Source organism: Stegostoma tigrinum, chromosome 13, assembly GCF_030684315.1.
Source record: "Stegostoma tigrinum isolate sSteTig4 chromosome 13, sSteTig4.hap1, whole genome shotgun sequence".
NCBI classification, from domain to species: Eukaryota; Metazoa; Chordata; class Chondrichthyes; order Orectolobiformes; family Stegostomatidae; genus Stegostoma; species Stegostoma tigrinum.
This window is the reverse complement of record NC_081366.1, coordinates 34,137,314-34,155,614: the sequence shown is the minus strand read 5'-3', so window position 1 is coordinate 34,155,614 and position 18,301 is coordinate 34,137,314. Positions and strand designations below refer to the sequence as shown.

The 18,301-nt window shown below is 50.2% G+C and overlaps 1 protein-coding gene across 9 annotated transcripts in view; it reads left to right on the top strand.

The window, feature by feature from the left end:
• Positions 1-18,301, top strand: part of LOC125458177 (rho GTPase-activating protein 26-like) — a 203,893-nt gene that overhangs the window by 68,173 nt on the left and 117,419 nt on the right. For all 9 annotated transcript variants that reach the window (XM_059650653.1, XM_059650649.1, XM_059650654.1 and 6 more), the window contains exons 6-7: positions 13,572-13,682; positions 14,259-14,363. In XM_059650653.1, coding sequence (XP_059506636.1) covers positions 13,572-13,682; positions 14,259-14,363 — 216 coding nt within the window. The remainder of the gene's footprint in view (positions 1-13,571; positions 13,683-14,258; positions 14,364-18,301) is intronic.

Here is an 18,301-nt window from a genome sequence, read left to right as displayed (position 1 = left end):
ATCAGGATTGCCTGGGTTGGCAAGATTCAGTTATGAAGAGAGATTGTCTAGATTAGAATTGTTTTCCTTGGATCAGAGGAGAGTGAAAGTGAAGGGGATATATGATTGAGATGTAAAAAATTGAAGGACATGGATAGGGTAGACAGGAAGAAACTTTTCTATTTGGCAGAGGGATCAATGACCAGGGAGCTTAAATTTCAGATAAAGGCCGGGAAGTTTCGAGAGGATCTGGGGAAACTCCACCCCCCCCGCCGCCCCCCCAACCTGAAGGGTAGTGGGAACCTGGAACTCACTGCCTCCAAGGGTGGTTGAAGCAGAAACCTTCATTTTGTTTAAAATGTAAAAATGCTGAAAAATGGGATTAGAATAATTAGATGGTGAGTTTTGACCAATACAGACTTGATGGGCCATGCTGCAGAGCTCTAAGTCTAAGACTCCACATAGGAGGTTGTTAAAGCTCCTCGTGCTACCATCCCCAAACCTATTTTGATGATGCTAATCTTCATGCCAATAGTGTACTTGTGGAGTGCTGCCTGAATATCTTCATCTGTACAGTGATTTAAAGATGAAAAGCAGTCACCTTTGCAGTGCAACAACAACTGAACCATACTGTTAACATCCTCAGGCACTGCACAGGAATGTTCCAAATCAAGACTTGACAAGAAAGCATTATATTAGAATAGATATTAATCGGAGGTAAATTTTAAGGAACCTGTTGGATGACACGAAACTAGAGAACTGGAGAGGTTTGAGGATGAAATTTCAAAACTCATGCCTGAGCAGTTGTGAGCATGGTTGAGTGAAGGCATTGAGAGATAGCGAGTTTTGAGAAAAGTTGGAGCTCAGGTTGAGTTTCTGGATGTGAGTCTGCGCGCTGAGCTGGAAGGTTAGTTTTCAGACATTTTGTCACCTTTCATTTTATTTGAAAAAATATACTTTATTCATAAGATGTACAAAAAATAAAACATATTGAGACACCTACCCAGTCATACAAGCCACTCTGGCTTACCCAGGCGGTACGTACACCAACTGAAAGGAAAAAAAAACAAAACAAAGAAGAAAAAAAGACAAAGCCAAAGAAAATACCCCGGCAGTCGTCTCCCCGCACAGTCCCCGTTGGCCCCCTGACCAGTTGGGGAAGGCGCCAGCTGGGCCCAATTACCAGATAGGGCCCTTCTTTCCTATTCTGGACGAGGGCATGCATACGGTGGTCTTTCCCCACCGCACCTTGACAGCGGCTGCCCCAAGCTTTAGGGCGTCCCTCAGCACGTAGTCCTGGACCTTGGAGTGCGCCAGCCTGCAACACTCGGTCGGGGTCAGTTCTTTCAGCTGGCAGACCAGCAAGTTGCGGGCAGACCAAAGAGCGCCTTTCACCGCATTGATGGTCCTCCAGGCGCAGCTGATGTTGGTCTCGGCGTGCGTCCCGGGAAACAGCCCGTAGACCACGGAGTCCCGTGTCACGGAGCTGCTCGGGACGAACTTCGACAAATACCACTGCATCCCCCTCCGGACCTCCTGCGCATAGGCACACTCCAGAAGGAGGTGATCGACAGTCTCCTCCTCCCCGCAGCCACCTCGAGGGCAGTGTGCGGTGGCGCAGAGATTCTGGGCGTGCATAAAGGATCTCACTGGCAGAGCCCCTCTCACCGCCAGCCAAGCAATGTCCTTGTGCTTGTTTGAAAGTTCTGGCGATGAGGCATTCTGCCAAACGACTTTGGGAGTCTGCGTGGGGAACCACATGACGGGATCCACCCTCTCCTTTTCCCAAAGGGTTTCGAGGATACTACGTGCTGACCACTGCCTGACGGCCTTGTGGTCAAAGGTGTTTCCCTTCAAACATTTCTCCGCGAAGGACAGGTGGTACGGGACGGTACAACTACTCAGAGCATTTCGCAGCAACGAGGCGAGGCCCATCCTGCGCAACACCGGGGACAGGTAGAACCTCAGTAAGTAGTGACACTTGGTGTTTGCGTACTGAGGATCTGTGCACAGCTTGATGCAGCCACACACGAAGGTAGCCATCAGGGCGAGAGAGTGGTGTTCTGTACGCCCTTTTCCCCCCATTTTCCAGGTCTTTGTATATGGTGTCCCTGCGGACCCTGTCCATCCTCAACCCCCAAATGAAGTGGAAGATGGCCTGGGTGACCGCAGCGGCGCAGGTCCAGGGAATAGGCCAGGCCTGCGCCACATACAACAGTACCGAAAGCCCCTCGCACCTGACAACCAGGTTCTTACCAACGATGGAGAGGGACCGGAGCGTCCACCTGCCCAGCTTCTGCTTCAGTTTGGTGATACGCTCCTCCCAAGTCTTAGTGCACGCCCCAGCTCCACCGAACCAAACACCCAGCACCTTCAGGTAGTCTGTCCTGACGGTGAAGGGGACGAAGGAGCAGTCGTCCCAGTTCCCGAAGAACATGGCCTCGCTCATATCCCTATTGACTTTGGCACCCGAGGCCAGTTCAAACTGGCCGCAGATGTCCAACAGCCTACTCACCGACCGACGATCGGTGCAGAAGACGTCGATGTCATTCATGTACAGGGAGGTCTTGACCTGAAGGCCTCCGCTGCCTGGGATAGTCACGCCCTTCAGGCTCACGTCCTTCCTGATGGATGCGGCAAAGGGCTCCACACAGCACACAAGGCAGGGGAGAGCGGGCAGCCCTGCCTGACTCCAGATCTGACGGGAAAACTGTCCGATTCCCACCTGTTGATCGAGACTGCGCGAACAATGTTGGTGTAGAGCAGCCGGATCCATTTGCGGATGTCCTCCCCGAACCCCAATTTGGAGAGGACGCCCCTCATGTAAGAATGAGAGACCCTGTCGAAGGCCTTCTCCTGGTCCAGGCTGACAAGGCAGATGTCCACGCGCCTGTCGTGCACGTAGGTGATCGTATCCCTGATGAGCACCAGGCTCTCAGCGATCTTCCTGCCCGGCACAGCACAGGTTTGGTCAGGGTGAATCACTGACTCCAGGACAGACCTGACCCGGTTGGCTATGACCTTGGCCAGGATTTTGTAGTCCACGTTCAATAGTGAAATGGGATGCCAATTCTGAATTTCTTCCCTCTCCCCCCTCCTCTTGTAAATGAGGGTGATGTTGCCTGTCCTCATGGACTTGCACATTATCGTACTCCTCCAGCAGGTCCTGGCTGACCAGGTCCCACAGAGTGGAATACAGCTCGCCTGGTAAGCCGTTGCTCCCGGGAGTCTTATTCCTCTCCACGGACTTGAGGGCTCTGGTCAGCTCATTCAGGGATATCGGCCGGTCGAGCCACTCCCTCGTGCCATCGTCTAAGACCTCAGTGATAGACGACAGGAACGACTCGGAGGCAGTGCTGTCCGTGGGCTTCGCGTCGTACAGTCCGGCGTAGAAGGATCTGCTGATCCTCAAAATGTCGGGCCGAGACGACGTCACCGAGCCGTCGTCCTCCTTCAGCCGGCTAAACACAGAGCTGTCTTTGTACACCTTCTGAAAGAAGAAACGTGAGCACGTCTTGTCCTGCTCCACGGAGCGGACCCTGGACCAGAAGATTATCCTGGAGGCATCCGCAGCGAAGAGCGAGGCTTGCTGGCCCCTCACCTCGCTGAGGTCCTCCATGACATTGACCCCATCAACTGCAGAAGGAGCAGGTTCTGCACCCTTTTCTGGAGTCGCGACAGCTGTCCCTGCCTCTGTCTCGTCTTCCGAACACCCTTGAGGACAAAGAACCTCTTTATGTTCTCCTTCACCGTCTCCCACCAGTCACCTGGAGACTCAAAGAGGGGTTTCACGGTTCTCCAACCAGCGTACTCCCTCTTAAGGCCCTCGATGTTCTCTGGGGTGAACAGAGTCGTGTTGAGCTTCCACGTCCCCTTGCTGGCCTGCTGGTCGTCCTCTAAGTGACAGTCGGCCAACAGGAGGCAGTGGCCAGAGAAGAACACCGGCTTGACACCGGTGGACCTGACCGAGAACGTCCGTGACACAAACAGGAAGTCTATCCTTGAGCGAATAGACCCATCTGGCCGTGGCCAGGTGTATCTCCACTGCGCTCCGTCTGCGGGGGTGCTGAAGATGTAGAGCAGCTTGGCGTCCTTCACCGTGCCCATCAGGAATCTGGACGTGACGTACAGTTGACTCCCCCCACCTGCTGTCCCCACGCCGGATCTTCCATCTGCATCGATGATGCAGTTGAAGTCTCCGCCTAGGATGACCGGCCTTGACGTAGCCAGCAGGGGTGGAAGCCGCTGCAGGACGGCCAACCGCTCACTCCGTACCGCTGGGGCGTACACGTCGATCAGCCTCAGGGGAGCGTTCCTGTAGGTGACGTCAGCCAATAGAAGGCACCCCCACCCCCCCCCGCCCCACCACTTCCTGAACTTGAGAGATGGTGAAGTTGCGCCCCGCAGCAGAATAGCCAGGCCCGAGGAGCGACAGTCGTTACCCCCAGACCAGATCGAAGGCCCACAGATCCAGGCGCCCGACCATTTCCCGTACCTGCCGAGGTGCGGTATCCCACACTCCTGCAAAAACAGGAGGTCCGCCCTGACGGTGGACAGGTAGGCCAACGTGGACACACATCTTGCGGTGGACTTGACGCTGTGCACATTAATGCTCGCAACTCGTACCCCCATTCTGGGCAGTGACCGCAGTACCCTCCCCAAGTGCAAGGCCCAGCCCCTCTATCTGTCCCTTCATGCCCATTGCTCGGGCTAACTGCTGGACGCTCTCCGGGCTCAGGAAACTGTCTGTGCTGCCTTCTGGGTGGCATCCCCCCGTCGGGAGTACAGAGGCAGGGGAGTCCGGCTCTGGGTCAGGGGCCCAGCGGCACGTGACTGGGTGTCGGAGGTAGCCTCAGGACGCCTGCTGTCACCTGGAATTGTGGTGCTGCTTTCCTTCTCCCTTGAGATCTTTAACTTCTGCTTCGGGCAGGCCCTTTCTGAATCCCCCTCGTCAGAGGAGCTCTTATAGCCCCCCTGTAGTTGCCTTTTCCCGCCTGATGGTTGCGGTTCCTGGGCCCGCTGACGCACCTTCCTCTTCGCTTTCTGGACCGTCGTCCACTCCCCGGGTCGCCTGTCGCCGCCTCCGTTGACTCTGGGTTGCGGGGGGGGGGGGGGGGGGGGGGGGGGGGGGGTGGGGGGGGGGGGCAGCAGGGTCGCTTTGCTGGCCTTGGGCCCATCCTACGGGGCTGGGCCCTCCTGCACGACCTGGCCCTCCTGCACATTAGTGCGGGGCCCTGGTGCCTTCCTGTCCTCCGGCGGTGGGGGGGGGGGGGGTGGTGTTGGCCCCGCATTGCCCCTGCCGATGACCTGGGCATAGGTGGTCCTCTGCTGCGGGCATGCCGTATAGAGGTGGCCCGCTTCCCCGCAAGTTTGCAGCTTTTCCCTTGTGGGCAATCCTTTGCAAGGTGTCCCTCCTCCCTGCAGATGGTGGCTTTGCAGTCGGCCGCCACGTGACCTGACCTACCACAGGCATGGCAGACTTTAGGTTGCCCTGCATAGGTCAGGTAGCCCTTGCCCCCGCCGATCGCGAAGCTGGATGGTGGGTGTACGATGTTCCCATCCGCGCCCATCGTCAGCGTCGCCTTGACCTGCCTCTTACTGGTCCAGATGCCAAAGGGGTCCATGATGTCAGTTAGGTTCCCTTCCACCTTCACGTACCTTCCAAGGAAGGTCAGGACATCAACTGCTGGCACGTGCGGGTTGTACATGTGTACAGTCACCATTCGGCTCCTCTGCACCGACATCACAAACAGCGGGACAGCGGTCAATACAGAGAGGGGGCCCTCACCTCCTTTCTCCTTGAAAACCTCCAGGAAGTGCTCACAAAGCTTGGCACTCCTGAAGGTCACATCATAAAAACCTCCTCCAGGGAAATCCTGCAGGCAGTAAATGTCCGCAGCAGCGAACCCACAACAGTCCAACAGGACCCTCTTCACGAAGAAGGTGCGGTCCACAGGTTCACCTTCATCCACCTTCTTCACGGATACACAGATGGTGTTCCAGACCCCCTGACCTGGGGCACGAGCACTTGCCGCAGCCATCGTTGCGGGTTGGCTGCTCCCCTGAACCAGCGTTAGGCCAAAGCCAGCATTAAGATCCACCAGTCGCAAGGGCGCACAGCCAACCCGACGTCTTCCTTCCACCTCCAACACAGTCGCGCTCTCCTCCTCTCGGTCCACAGAAGAGTGGGTCTTTATTTTGTTCCGGGTATAAGCTGGTTCACTGAGCTGGAAGGTTTGTTCCCAGATAATCAGTCACCATTCTAGGTAACATCAACAGTGAGCCTCCAACAAAGCGCTGGTGTTATGTCCCGCTTTCTATTTATCTGTTTAGGTTTCCTTGGGTTGGTGATGTCATTTCCTGTGTTGGTGATGTCACTTCCTGTTCTTTTTCTCAGAGGATGGTAGATTGATTTGGAGCCAATGTGTTTGTTGATGGCGTTCCGGTTGGAATTCCTAGAGGCATGGCATTCCAACTGGAACGCCATCAACAAACACATTGGCTCCAAATCAATCTACCATCCACTGAGAAAAAGAACAGGAAGTGACATCAGCAACGCAGGAAATGACACCACCAACCCAAGGAAACCTAAACAGATAAATAGAAAGCGGGACATAACACCAGTGCTTCACTAGAGGCTCACTGATAATGTTACCTAGAATTGTGACGGAATGTCTGGGAACAAACCTTCCAGCTCAGTGAACCAGCTTACATCCGGAACAAAATAAAGACCCACTCTTTTGTGGACCGAGAAGAGGAGAGTGTGACTGTGTTGGAGGTGGAAGGAAGATGTCGGGTTGGCTGTGCACCCTTGCAACTGGTGGATCTTAATGCTGACTTTGGCCTCACACTGGTTCAGGGGAGCAGCCAACCTGCAACGATGGCTGCGGCGAGTGCTCGTGCCCTGGGTGAGGGGGTCCGGAACGCCATCTGTTTTTCTGTGGATGAAGGTGAACCTGTGGACCGCACCTTCTTTGTGAAGAGGGCCCTGTTGGTCTGTTGTGGGTTCGCTGCTGTGGACATTTACTGCCTGCAGGATTTCCCTGGAGAAGGTTTCTACGATGTAACCTTCAGGAATGCCCAGCTTTGCGAGCGCTTCCTGGAGGTTTTCAAGGAGAAAGGAGGTGAGGGCCCCCTCTTTGTATTGACCGCTGTTCGTGATGCCGGTGCAGAGGAGCTGTATGGTGACTGTACACATGTACAACCCACATGTGCCAGCAGTTGATGTCCTGATGTTCCTTGGCAGGTATGTGACGGTGGAAGGGGACCTTACCAACATCGTGGACCCCTTTGGCATCTGGACCAGTAAGAGGCAGGTCAAGGTGACGCTGAGGACGGGCTCGGATGGGAACATTGTACACCCACCGTCCAGCTTCGCGATCGGCGGGAGCAAGGGCTACCTGACCTATGCAGGGCAACCTAAAGTCTGCCATGCCTGTGGTAGGTCAGGTCACGTGGCACCGACTGCAAAGCCACCATCTGCAGGGAGGAGGGACACCTTGCAAAGGATTACCCAACAGAAAAAAGCTGCAACCTTTGCAGGGAAGCGGGCCACCTCGAGAGGGTATGCCCGCAGCAGAGGACCACCTACGCCCAGGTTGCCGGCAGGGGCAATGCGGGACAAGCCCTCCCGGAGGAGAGCAAGACACCAGAGCCCTGCGAGGACCCCCCTAATGTGCAGGAGGGCCCAGCCCTGCAGGATGGACCCGAGGTTAGCAAAGCGCCCCTGCAGGCTCCGCTCGCCCCCCCCCCCCCCCCAACAACCCGGAGTCGATGGAGGAGGTGACAGGTGACCCAGGGGAGTGGACGACGGTCCAGAAAGCGAGGAGGAAGGCGCGCTGGCGGGCCCAGGCACTGCAACCATCAGGCGGGAAGAGGCAGCTACAGCGGGGCTATAACAGCTCCTCTGACGAGGGAGATCTGGAGGAGGCCCGCCCAAAGCAGAAGCTAAAGATCTCAAGGGAGAAGGAAAGCAGCAGTCCGCTTCCAGGTGACAGGAGGCATCCTGAGGCTCCCTCCGACACCCAGTCACGTGCCGCTGGGACCCTGGAGGGCCCCCCAGAACTTTCAGGCGGGCAGGAAGAAACACCATGTCCCCAGCCTGACACAGAGCCGGAATGTCCTGCCTCTGTACCCCCGACGGGGGGATGCCCCCTGGAAGGCAGCACAGACGGCTTCCTGAGCCCGGAGAGCGCCCAGCAGTTAGCCCGGGCAATGGGCACGAAGGGACAGATGGAGGGGCTGGACCTTGGACTTGGGGAGGGTACTGCGGTCACTGCCCAGAATGGGGGTACGGGTTGCGAGCATTAATGTGCGCAGCATCAAGTCCACCGCAAGATGTGTGTCCACGTTGGCCTACCTGACCGCCGTCGAGGCAGACCGCCTGTTTCCGCAGGAGTGCGGGATACCGCACCTCAGCAGGTACGGGAAATGGTCGGGCGCCTGGACCTGTGGGCCTTCGATCTAGTCGGGGAGGTAACGACTGTTGCTCCTCGGGCCTGGCTGTTCTGCTGCGGGGGCGCAACTTCACCAACTCTCAAGTTCAGGAGGTGGTCGGGGGTGGGGTGCCTCCTAATGGTTGATGTGACCTACAGGAATGCCCCCCTGAGGCTGATTGACGTGTACGCCCCAGCGGTACGGAGTGAGCGGTTGGCTGTGCTGCAACGGCTTCCACCCCTGCTGGCTACGTCCAGGCCGGTCATCCTAGGCGAAGACTTCAACTGCATCATCGATGCAGATGGAAGATCCGGCGTGGGGACAGCAGGTGGGGGGAGTCAACTGTACGTCACGTCCAGATTCCTGATGGGCACGGTGAAGGACGCCAAGCTGCTCGATGTTTTCAGCACCCCTGCGGACGACGCGCAGCGGAGGTACACCTGGTCGCGGCCAGATGGGTCTATCCGCTCAAGGATAGACTTCCTGTTTGTGTCACGGACGTTCTCGGTCAGGTCCACCAGTGTCGAGCCGGTGTTCTTCTCTGGCCACTGCCTCCTATTGGCCGAGTGTCACTTAGAGGATGACCAGCAGGCCGGCAAGGGGACGTGGAAGCTCAACACGACTGTTGACCCCAGAGAACATCGAGGACCTAAAGAGGGAGTACGCTGGTTGGGGAACCGTGAAACCCCTCTTTGAGTCTCCGGGCGACTGGTGGGAGATGGTGAAGGTGAACATAAAGAGGTTCTTTGTCCTCAAGGGTGTTCAGAAGGCGAGAGAGAGGCAGGGAAAGCTGCCGCAACTCCAGAAAAGGGTGCAGAATCTGCTCCTTCTGCAGTTGATGGGGGTCGATGTCACAGAGGACGTCCGCGAGATGAGGGGCCAGCAAGCCTCGCTCTTCGCTGCGGATGCCTCCAGGATACTCTTCCGGTCCAGGGTCCGCTCCATGGAGCAGGACGAGACGTGCTCGCGTTTCTTCTTTCAGAAGGTGCACAGAGACAGCTCTGTGCTTAGCCGGCTGAAGGAGGACGACGGCTCGGTGACGTCGTCTCGGCCCGACATTTTGAGGATCAGCAGATCCTTCCATGTTGGACTGAAGAACGCGAAGCCCACGGACAGCACTGCCTCCGAGTCGTTCCTGTCATCTATCACTGAGGTCTTTGATGACGGCATGAGGGAGTGGCTCGACTGGCCGATATCCCTGAATGAGCTGACCAGAGCCCTCAAGTCCTTGGAGAGGAATAAGACTCCCGGGAGCGACGGCTTACCGGGCGAGCTGTATTCCACTCTGTGGGACCTGGTCGGCCAAGACCTGCTGGAGGAGTACGATAGTGTGCTTCGGGCAGGGGAAATGTGCAAGTCCATGAGGACGGGCAACATCACCCTCATTTACAAGAGGAAGGGGGAGAGGGAAGAAATTAAGAATTGGCATCCCATTTCATTATTGAACGTGGACTACAAAATCCTGGCCAAGGCCATAGCCAACCGGGTCAGGTCTGTCCTGGAGTCGGTGATTCACCCTGACCAAACCTGTGCAGTGCCAGGCAGGAAGATCGCTGAGTGCCTCGCGCTCATCAGGGATACGATTGCCTACGTGCAGGACAGGCGGGTGGACACCTGCCTCGTCAGCCTGGACCAGGAGAAGGCCTTCGACAGGGTGTCTCATTCTTACATGAGGGACGTCCTCTCCAAATTGGTGTTCGGGGAGGGCATCTGCAATTGGACCCGGCTGCTCTACGCCAACATTGTTAGCGCAGTCTCGATCAATGGGTGGAATCGGACAGTTTTCCTGTCAGATCTGGAGTCAGGCAGGGCTGCCCGCTGTCTCCTGCCTTGTTTGTGTGCTGTGTGGAGCCCTTCACCGCATCCATCAGGAAGGACGTGAGCCTGAAGGGCGTGACTATCCCAGGCAGCGGAGGCCTTCAGGTCAAGACCTCCCTGTACATGAATGACGTCGACGTCTTCTGCACCGATCGTCGGTCGGTGAGTAGGCTGTTGGACATCTGCGGCCAGTTTGAACTGGCCTCGGGTGCCAAAGTCAATAGGGGTATGAGCGAGGCCATGTTCTTCGGGAACTGGGACGACTGCTCCTTCGTCCCCTTCACCGTCAGGACAGACTACCTGAAGGTGCTGGGTGTTTGGTTCGGTGGAGCTGGGGCGTGCACTAAGACTTGGGAGGAGCGTATCACCAAACTGAAGCAGAAGCTGTGCAGGTGGACGCTCCGGTCCCTCTCCATCGTTGGTAAGAACCTGGTTGTCAGGTGCGAGGGGCTTTCAGTACTGTTGTGTGTGGCGCAGGCCTGGCCTATTCCCTGGACCTGCGCCACTGCGGTCACCCGGGCCATCTTCCACTTCATTTGGGGGCCGAGGATGGACCGGGTCCGCAGGGACACCATGTACCAAGACCTGGAAAATGGGGGGGAAAGGGCGTACCGAACGCCACCCTCACCCTGATGGCTAACTTTGTGTGTGGCTGCATCAAGCTGTGTGTAGATCCTTAGTCCGCAAACACCAAGTGTCACTACTTACTGAGGTTCTACCTGTCCCCGGTGTTGCGCAGGATGGGCCTAGCCTCGTTGCTGCGAAATGCTCCGAGTAGTTGTACCGTCCCCTACCACCTGTCCTTTGTGGAGAAATGTTTGAAGGGAAACTCATTTGACCACAAGGCCGTCAGGCAGTGGTCAGCATGTAGTATCCTCGAGACCCTTTGGGAAAAGGAGAGGGTGGATCCCGTCGTGTGGTTCCCCACGCAGACTCCCAAAGTCGTTTGGCAGAATGCCTCATCGCCAGAACTTTCAAACAAGCACAAGGACATTGCTTGGCTGGCGGTGAGAGGGGCTCTGCCAGTGAGATCCTTTTATGCACGCCCAGAATCTCTGCGCCACCGCACACTGCCCTCGAGGTGGCTGCGGGGGGGAGGAGACTGTCGATCACCTCCTTCTGGAGTGTGCCTATGCGCAGGAGGTCTGGGGGGGTTGCAGTGGTATTTGTCGAGGTGCGTCCCGAGCAGCTTCGTGACACGGGACTCCGTGCTCTATGGGCTGTTTCCCGGGACGTGCACAGAGACCAACATCAACTGCGCCTGGAGGACCATCAATGCGGTGAAATACGCTCTTTTTGTCTGCCTGCAACTTGCTGGTCTGCCAGCTGAAAGAACTGACCCCGACCGAGTGTTGCAGGCTCGCGCACTCCAAGGCGTGCTGAAGGATGTGCTAAAGCTTGGGCAGCCGCCGCCAAGGCGTGGTGGGGAAAGACCACCGTATGAAACCCCTCGTGCAGAATAGAAACAAGGGCCCTATCTGGTAACTGGGCCCAGCTGACGCCTTCCCCAACTGGTCAGGGGACCAACGGGGACTGTGCAGGGAGACGACTGCCGGGGTATTTTCTTTGCTTTGTTTTTTTTCTCTAGTTGGTGTACGTACCCCCGGGTAACCCGGAGCGGCTTGCATGACTGGGTAGGTGTATAAATATGTTTTATTTTTTGTACATCTTATGAATAAAGTATATTTTTTTAAATAAAAAAAGGGTGATGAAATGTCTGAAAACTAACCTTCCAACTTAGCGAGGAAACTCACATCCAGTAATTAGAGATGTCAGAATTGGAGAAATTCCGATTTCTTGGAGGCTACAGAGAGGGAAGTTGGAGTCTGTTGCATTGTTTGAGAGATTTCAACATAAGAGAATTTTCCATTCAAGGCATTGCTAGAACATCGAGCCATTGTCAGTCAGCAAGCACAGGAGTGATGGGCTGCTGTGCTCCACCGTGGCTATTCATAATTTTGCTCCTTCTACATTAATGTGATAAATTAACAATTTCTTTATTGCAGCTTCTATTGGAGATTTTTTTTGGAAATCAAAATATATTGTATCTGACAAAGTGGTCAGTGATTTCCATTGATCATCACTTCCAGACAAGGTTGTGTTGACACTTTCATTGCTGTACGCTAATTTTAGTCGCAAACACTTTATGTGCTATACAGATAAGTGTGTATTTATTTCCTTAGATACCAAATTTTAATAAGGTAAAGTATTTAATAATCAAAAGACTGACTTAGTATTTCATCTTAAGTTTCTTCCCAACAAATGCAAATAAAAAGATAAACTGCATATGCAGTTTATATGTGGGGGGGGAGAAAGCTTATATTAATATAATAACTTTCATGACTGTCAGATCTTTCAAAGTGCCTTGTAGGCAATGAAATGCTTCTGATATGAAGTCCCTGTAATGCATTAAATAATAGAAACAGTTTTCACACAGTAAGCTACTGCAAGCTTCAGTGTTATAATGACATGACAATCTATTTTGTGATGTCAACTGAGGAATAAGTATTGCTGTGGACACCAGAATTAAGTGACACTGTCGATAATTAAGATCATATGCCAAAGGACACTGTCTCATTCTTGTTTTTAAATTTATTATTATAAGCTGCAATTTGTCACATTTGAGTTCCCAGTTAGCCAGTAATATCACATTGAATTCCATTTGCCAAAATTTTGTAAAATTCTCTGAATTTGTTTATGTTCCTTTATAACTTTCTCTTACCATCTGGTTAATTCAATGTCACCTATAATTATGGATAAACAGCTTTATTTTTTCATTTTTGATTATCAGTACTTATGGAAGAAAAGTATAGATCCCAGGAGAATCCTGTATGACGCACACTTGGTTTCTTATATCCTGAACCAATTCCTAGAATTTCTTCTGTCCCATCCTCTTCCAGTTTGCTAATAATTTTTTTTTAATGCCAGTATTTCAAATGCCTTCCAGAGGTACAATTAGGCAATATCCATAGATGCTTTTTTAGCTACAGTTGGAGAAATTGATTCAACAATTTAAACTAGATTAGTTTTACCTGCATAACCACTCTAAAATTCAAACTGACAATCAGTTCAGACTTGTCTAATTGTCGTGTCACTGTAATTTATGATGAAGCCATGCAAGTCCTTTATAATTAATAAATCACAGGTCGGTAGTCATCTGGTTTCTTTCATTCCCCCTGCTTCTTGGGTAATGGGGTGATTTCTCATTTGGAATCAAGTCTTTGGCCTCAAAATGATTCTGCTTTGAGATTGTTAACTGCAGATCTGTTGGTTTCTGTTCTATATTAAGTTATAATGTTGACTTTGGTTTCTACAAAGATTTTTGCTTTCACTTGCAGGCGGATAGTCAGGTTGATGTCGTCCGACAGCATTTCTATGAAGTGTCACTGGAATATGTATTCAGAGTGCATGAAGTGCAAGAACGAAAGATGTTTGAGTTTGTGGAACCAGTAGGTGAACCGTTTAAATTACACTGGCTCATGGTACTGACTGACTGCGGGATTAATATATCTCTTAAATATCTGTGTTCGAGGTTGATAGTATGCATCAATTCTAAACTAACGGAATTTGTGTTCTACCGGTCACCTGATTCAAATGAATGTTCCAAATTTGAATATCAGTCTTATCACCAACTTTCAATTTCCATTCATTTATACCTTGTCAATTTACATGTCTGTGTTTCTTCTGCGATGTTAGTATTTTTGTTATCGAATCTTGCTGATTTTGAAGTTCGTATCTAACAGGTACAGATCTCTGCATGCAGCCTTTGAGAACCTGGTGCCCTGCTCATTCTCTCAGATTACTTGGATTAGTTTCCATTTAAAATTGTGATAATGTTTATTGCTGTTTAATGAGCCATTAAATCGATGGTACATTGTTCAATATTGCATTAACTGGATACTATGATCCCTAGAATCTACTGACTAGCAGTCAGATGAAAGATATATTGAATTTAGGATGACATTTGATGAAGGCAAGAATTCATGGTTCATGATTCTGTCTTTATTTGACCTCTTTTTATGCAGTTGCTTGCTTTCTTGCAAGGACTCTTCACGTTTTATCATCATGGCTATGAGCTGGCAAAAGACTTTGGACATTTTAAAACTCCACTTCAGATCAGCATTCAGAATGTAAGTCAAGTGAATTTCCCCCATCCACATATATTAGGAAAAATTCCTGGTACAATTTTTCATCTATAATGTCTGTAATTGGTTTAATGTTTCACTAATTCTTTGCAAATTCATGCACTGAATTCAAGTTGAAAAGTAGCCATCAAAGCAAATGAAAGTAAAAGGAGGACATGTTCATTTTAAATATTCACATGCTTTTGTTTGGGTTACTGCTAACAAGGAGAAGGAACTAGCTCTCTTAATTTATTTTTAGGTTTATGACTGGACTTCTTATTAATGTTAGGAGATATTAGAACTGTATACAAAAATAAGTTGCTCAATGGCTTTTATGTCTAGTGGTCAGGATATGGGACATCACCTCTCAGTCCTTGAAGCCATGCAGCAGAATGATCCTACATGGCTTAATTAGTTTCCTGTCTTACATAATGTAAAATCTAGCTAGATTTTATTAATGTGTTCTTGTGTTTTACAATCTCCTGTCATCATTGACCTGTTCAAAGTTGACTTCTTTTTATCATTTAAAATGCATTCTTTAAATTCCATATGATGCAAATTCATTTCGATTATGCAACCCATTAATAAATCTAGCTAAGAAAGGAAATAATACTATCCAAATATAATCATTATTTTCCTACATTTTAGAAATTTGCTACCCCTTTGGCCTATTTGATGTTTCATAGTCAAAAGAACTGGAAGTTCTAATTAACCAGTTTAAGTTATATATGTTAAATTAGATGATCAATTTCTTTCTGGCTTGTTAAGCCTAACATGGAAAGTGATCGACAATTGTCACATATACTAATAAGATTAATAGAATGTAAAATTCTACCCCAGATCACATTGCTATGCTCAGGTCAGGTTGCAATGAGGGAAAGCTCATGAACAGCAATAAATGATGATTGTAACTGTTTTGTGTTGTCTTTCTACGTGTCATCTTGGAAAAGGCACACGAATGAGGAAGCACATTTCGCTCCAGTCAATGCCTGAAGTCTCCATATTAAGCAGAGGTTCACCTGCACATCTGCCAATGTGGTACACTGTATCCATTGTACCCGGTGTGGCTTCCTCTACATTGGGGAAACCAAGCGGAGGCTTGGGGACTGCTTTGCAGAACACCTCCGCTCGGTTCGCAATAAACAATTGCACTTCCCAGTCGCGAACCATTTCAACTCCCCCTCCCATTCTTTAGATGACATGTCCATCATGGGCCTCCTGCAGTACCACAATGATGCCACCCGAAGGTTGGAGGAATAACAACTCATTTTCCGCTTGGGAACCCTGCAGCCCAATGGTATCAATGTGGACTTCACCAGCTTCAGAATCTCCCCTTCCCCCACCGCATCCCAAAACCAGCTCAGTTCGTCCCCTCCCCCCACTGCACCACGCTACCAGCCCAGCCTGTCTCTGCCTCCCTATCCTGTTCTTCCTCTCACCCATCCCTTCCTCCCACCTCAAGCCGCACCTCCATTTCCTACCTACTAACCGCATCCCACCTCCTTGACCTGTCTGTCTTCCCTGGACTGACCTATCCCCTCCCTACCTCCCCACCTATACTCTCCTCTCCACCTATCTTCTTTTCTCTCCATCTTCGGTCCGCCTCCCCCTCTCTCCCTATTTTTTCCAGAACCCTCACCCCAACCCCCTCTCTGATGAAGGGTCTAGGCCCGAAATGTCAGCTTTTGTGCTCCTGAGATGCTGCTTGGCCTGCTGTGTTCATCCAGCTTCACGCTTTATTATCTTGGATTCTCCAGCATCTGCAGTTCCCATTATCTCTGGACTTCATATTGGCTTAACTCTTGGATCTATCTAAGATGGCTTTCCAATCCTGTAAGATATACGTAGTGCTTAACAATGTTGTTGGCAGACAGGTCAATTGCACTGATCTTAACAGGATGACCACCAGACTGCTGAAGCTGATGATCTAATGATTACTTGAGAATAAAGTGGTCTGGTGCACAGCAATCTAATCAGTTGGAAGTACTGGAACACTACAATTTTGCATCCATCATACATAAACCTAGATTATAGTTAACTGCAGTCTTTCTATTGCCTCAAAACACAACTGTTCGACTTAATTTCCCTTTTACTGTGATATACCCAATAGATATAGGTAGCCATCATAACGTTTGCAAGTTCCCTCAACCAAGCTTATTTAAAATATATAGAGCAAAATGCTGCGGATGCTGGAAAATCTGAAATAAATGCAGGGCATATTCCAAAATACCGAGACATCATACATGGAGAGAGAAGCAGAATTAAAGTTTTGGGTTGATAATCATTCATCATAAATACCCTTTGAAATAATGGTTACAGTGTCTCCATACTCCATTTCCAGAATGCAGTTTTTAATTTAGAAATCCCTGACCTTCGTATCATTTCCATGAAATTCAGTTCCAGCTTTCTTCAGTATTCATGTTAGGTAGTGCTGAAATTTAAATTAGTTTTGGGGAATAAATTATGGATGTTGAAAATACAAAAGTATAACCATTGAACTTGGTTGTTTGAAACCACATGCAAAACAGGAATGCCACTGCAACTGATATCCAGACTAGTTAGTACTCTAGCATTAGTCCAGTCTAATGAATCTCGTATCTGAAATGAGTAACATTTGAATTTGAATTCCCTCTTGAAATAGGAATTGTTTTTTTTCAAAATTTATTTAGATTTATGATTTGTACTCCTGTATAACTACCACATTTCGTGCTTTCTTATTGTAATAAATTTGTGTCTATGCTTAAAAAAACGTAATTTGCTTCATCTCGTCTTCTATTTCAAACAGTCATTGAGCAAAGCTCATACATTTACTGAGGAGTTTCACCCAGGTCCTTATTATGTTCCAGTGAGTCACAATCTAGCTGTAAAAAGCAATTGAACTTTATGCTCTTGGGAACAATGTAACACTGATTGGTTTTAGCCTTTTATGTGGGTACAAATTAGATTCCATGGGCCAAGGCTGCATGTTCTGGAATCTGGCACCCTCCAGCAGAGGTTCACTGTATTGATCAAGGAATGTACCTGATCCCAATAGCAATGTCTAAGGGATGATCACAAAACAACACAGGTCGACAGCATGTGTCCCTCAAGCATTTCGTCTCTGGTACTACTGGTGCTGGACACTCCTTTGCCTGCCCTTTCTATTTAGCCAAAGCCAGTCCGTTTGCTGAGTTTAGCTGGCCAGACATTTTGCGTTGAAAGTAGGATTTGTGAACAAATAATAAGAATTGCACTCAAGTGCAATTTCAGTGGTTTGGTATGTAAATGAGTATTCATTGCTTGCTGATGAATGGCTAGGAAGGTAACCTGCCTGAACAGTTCTGAGAACTTAATGCCAAAACTTTAACGGGAGTTCAAGAATCTAAAGTTTGGCCTCCCACCCAATTAAGTTGCATTCCCAATTTTGTAAGTGCTCTGGACAGGGAAGATCTGCCCTATATGTATCCTTTCACTAATTTTGCTTCCAAAATGTATTGTTTCACAGTCTCTAAACTGGACTGCAACTGCCACTTTTAATTTTCCTGTTTAGTGTGCCTGTATCCTTCAGTAGTCTTTTGTGTGTCAGCTGTGGGTTGGTTGATAGCTCTGATCCCTCTGAGTCGGATAGTTACGGTTTCATGCCCCACTCCAAGACCCAAAACTCAACAATAACAGTTGACACTCCACTGCCTGATGCACAGTTTTTTGGATGACATGTTAAACTGCTAAACTTTAGGATCTAGCCTCAACAGTCTTCTGCCGTAAAGAATTCCACAGATTCATCACCCATTGAGACAAAAAAATCCTCCTTATCTCTATCTTAAATGGTTGGCTCCGTAGTTTACGATTATGCCCTCCACTTCGGTTCTGCCCAATGAAGGGAAACAACCTCTCTGCATGTATCCTGCCAAGACCCCTAACACTTTTGCATGTTTCAATAAGGCCTCTACTCGTTCTCCTCAAAT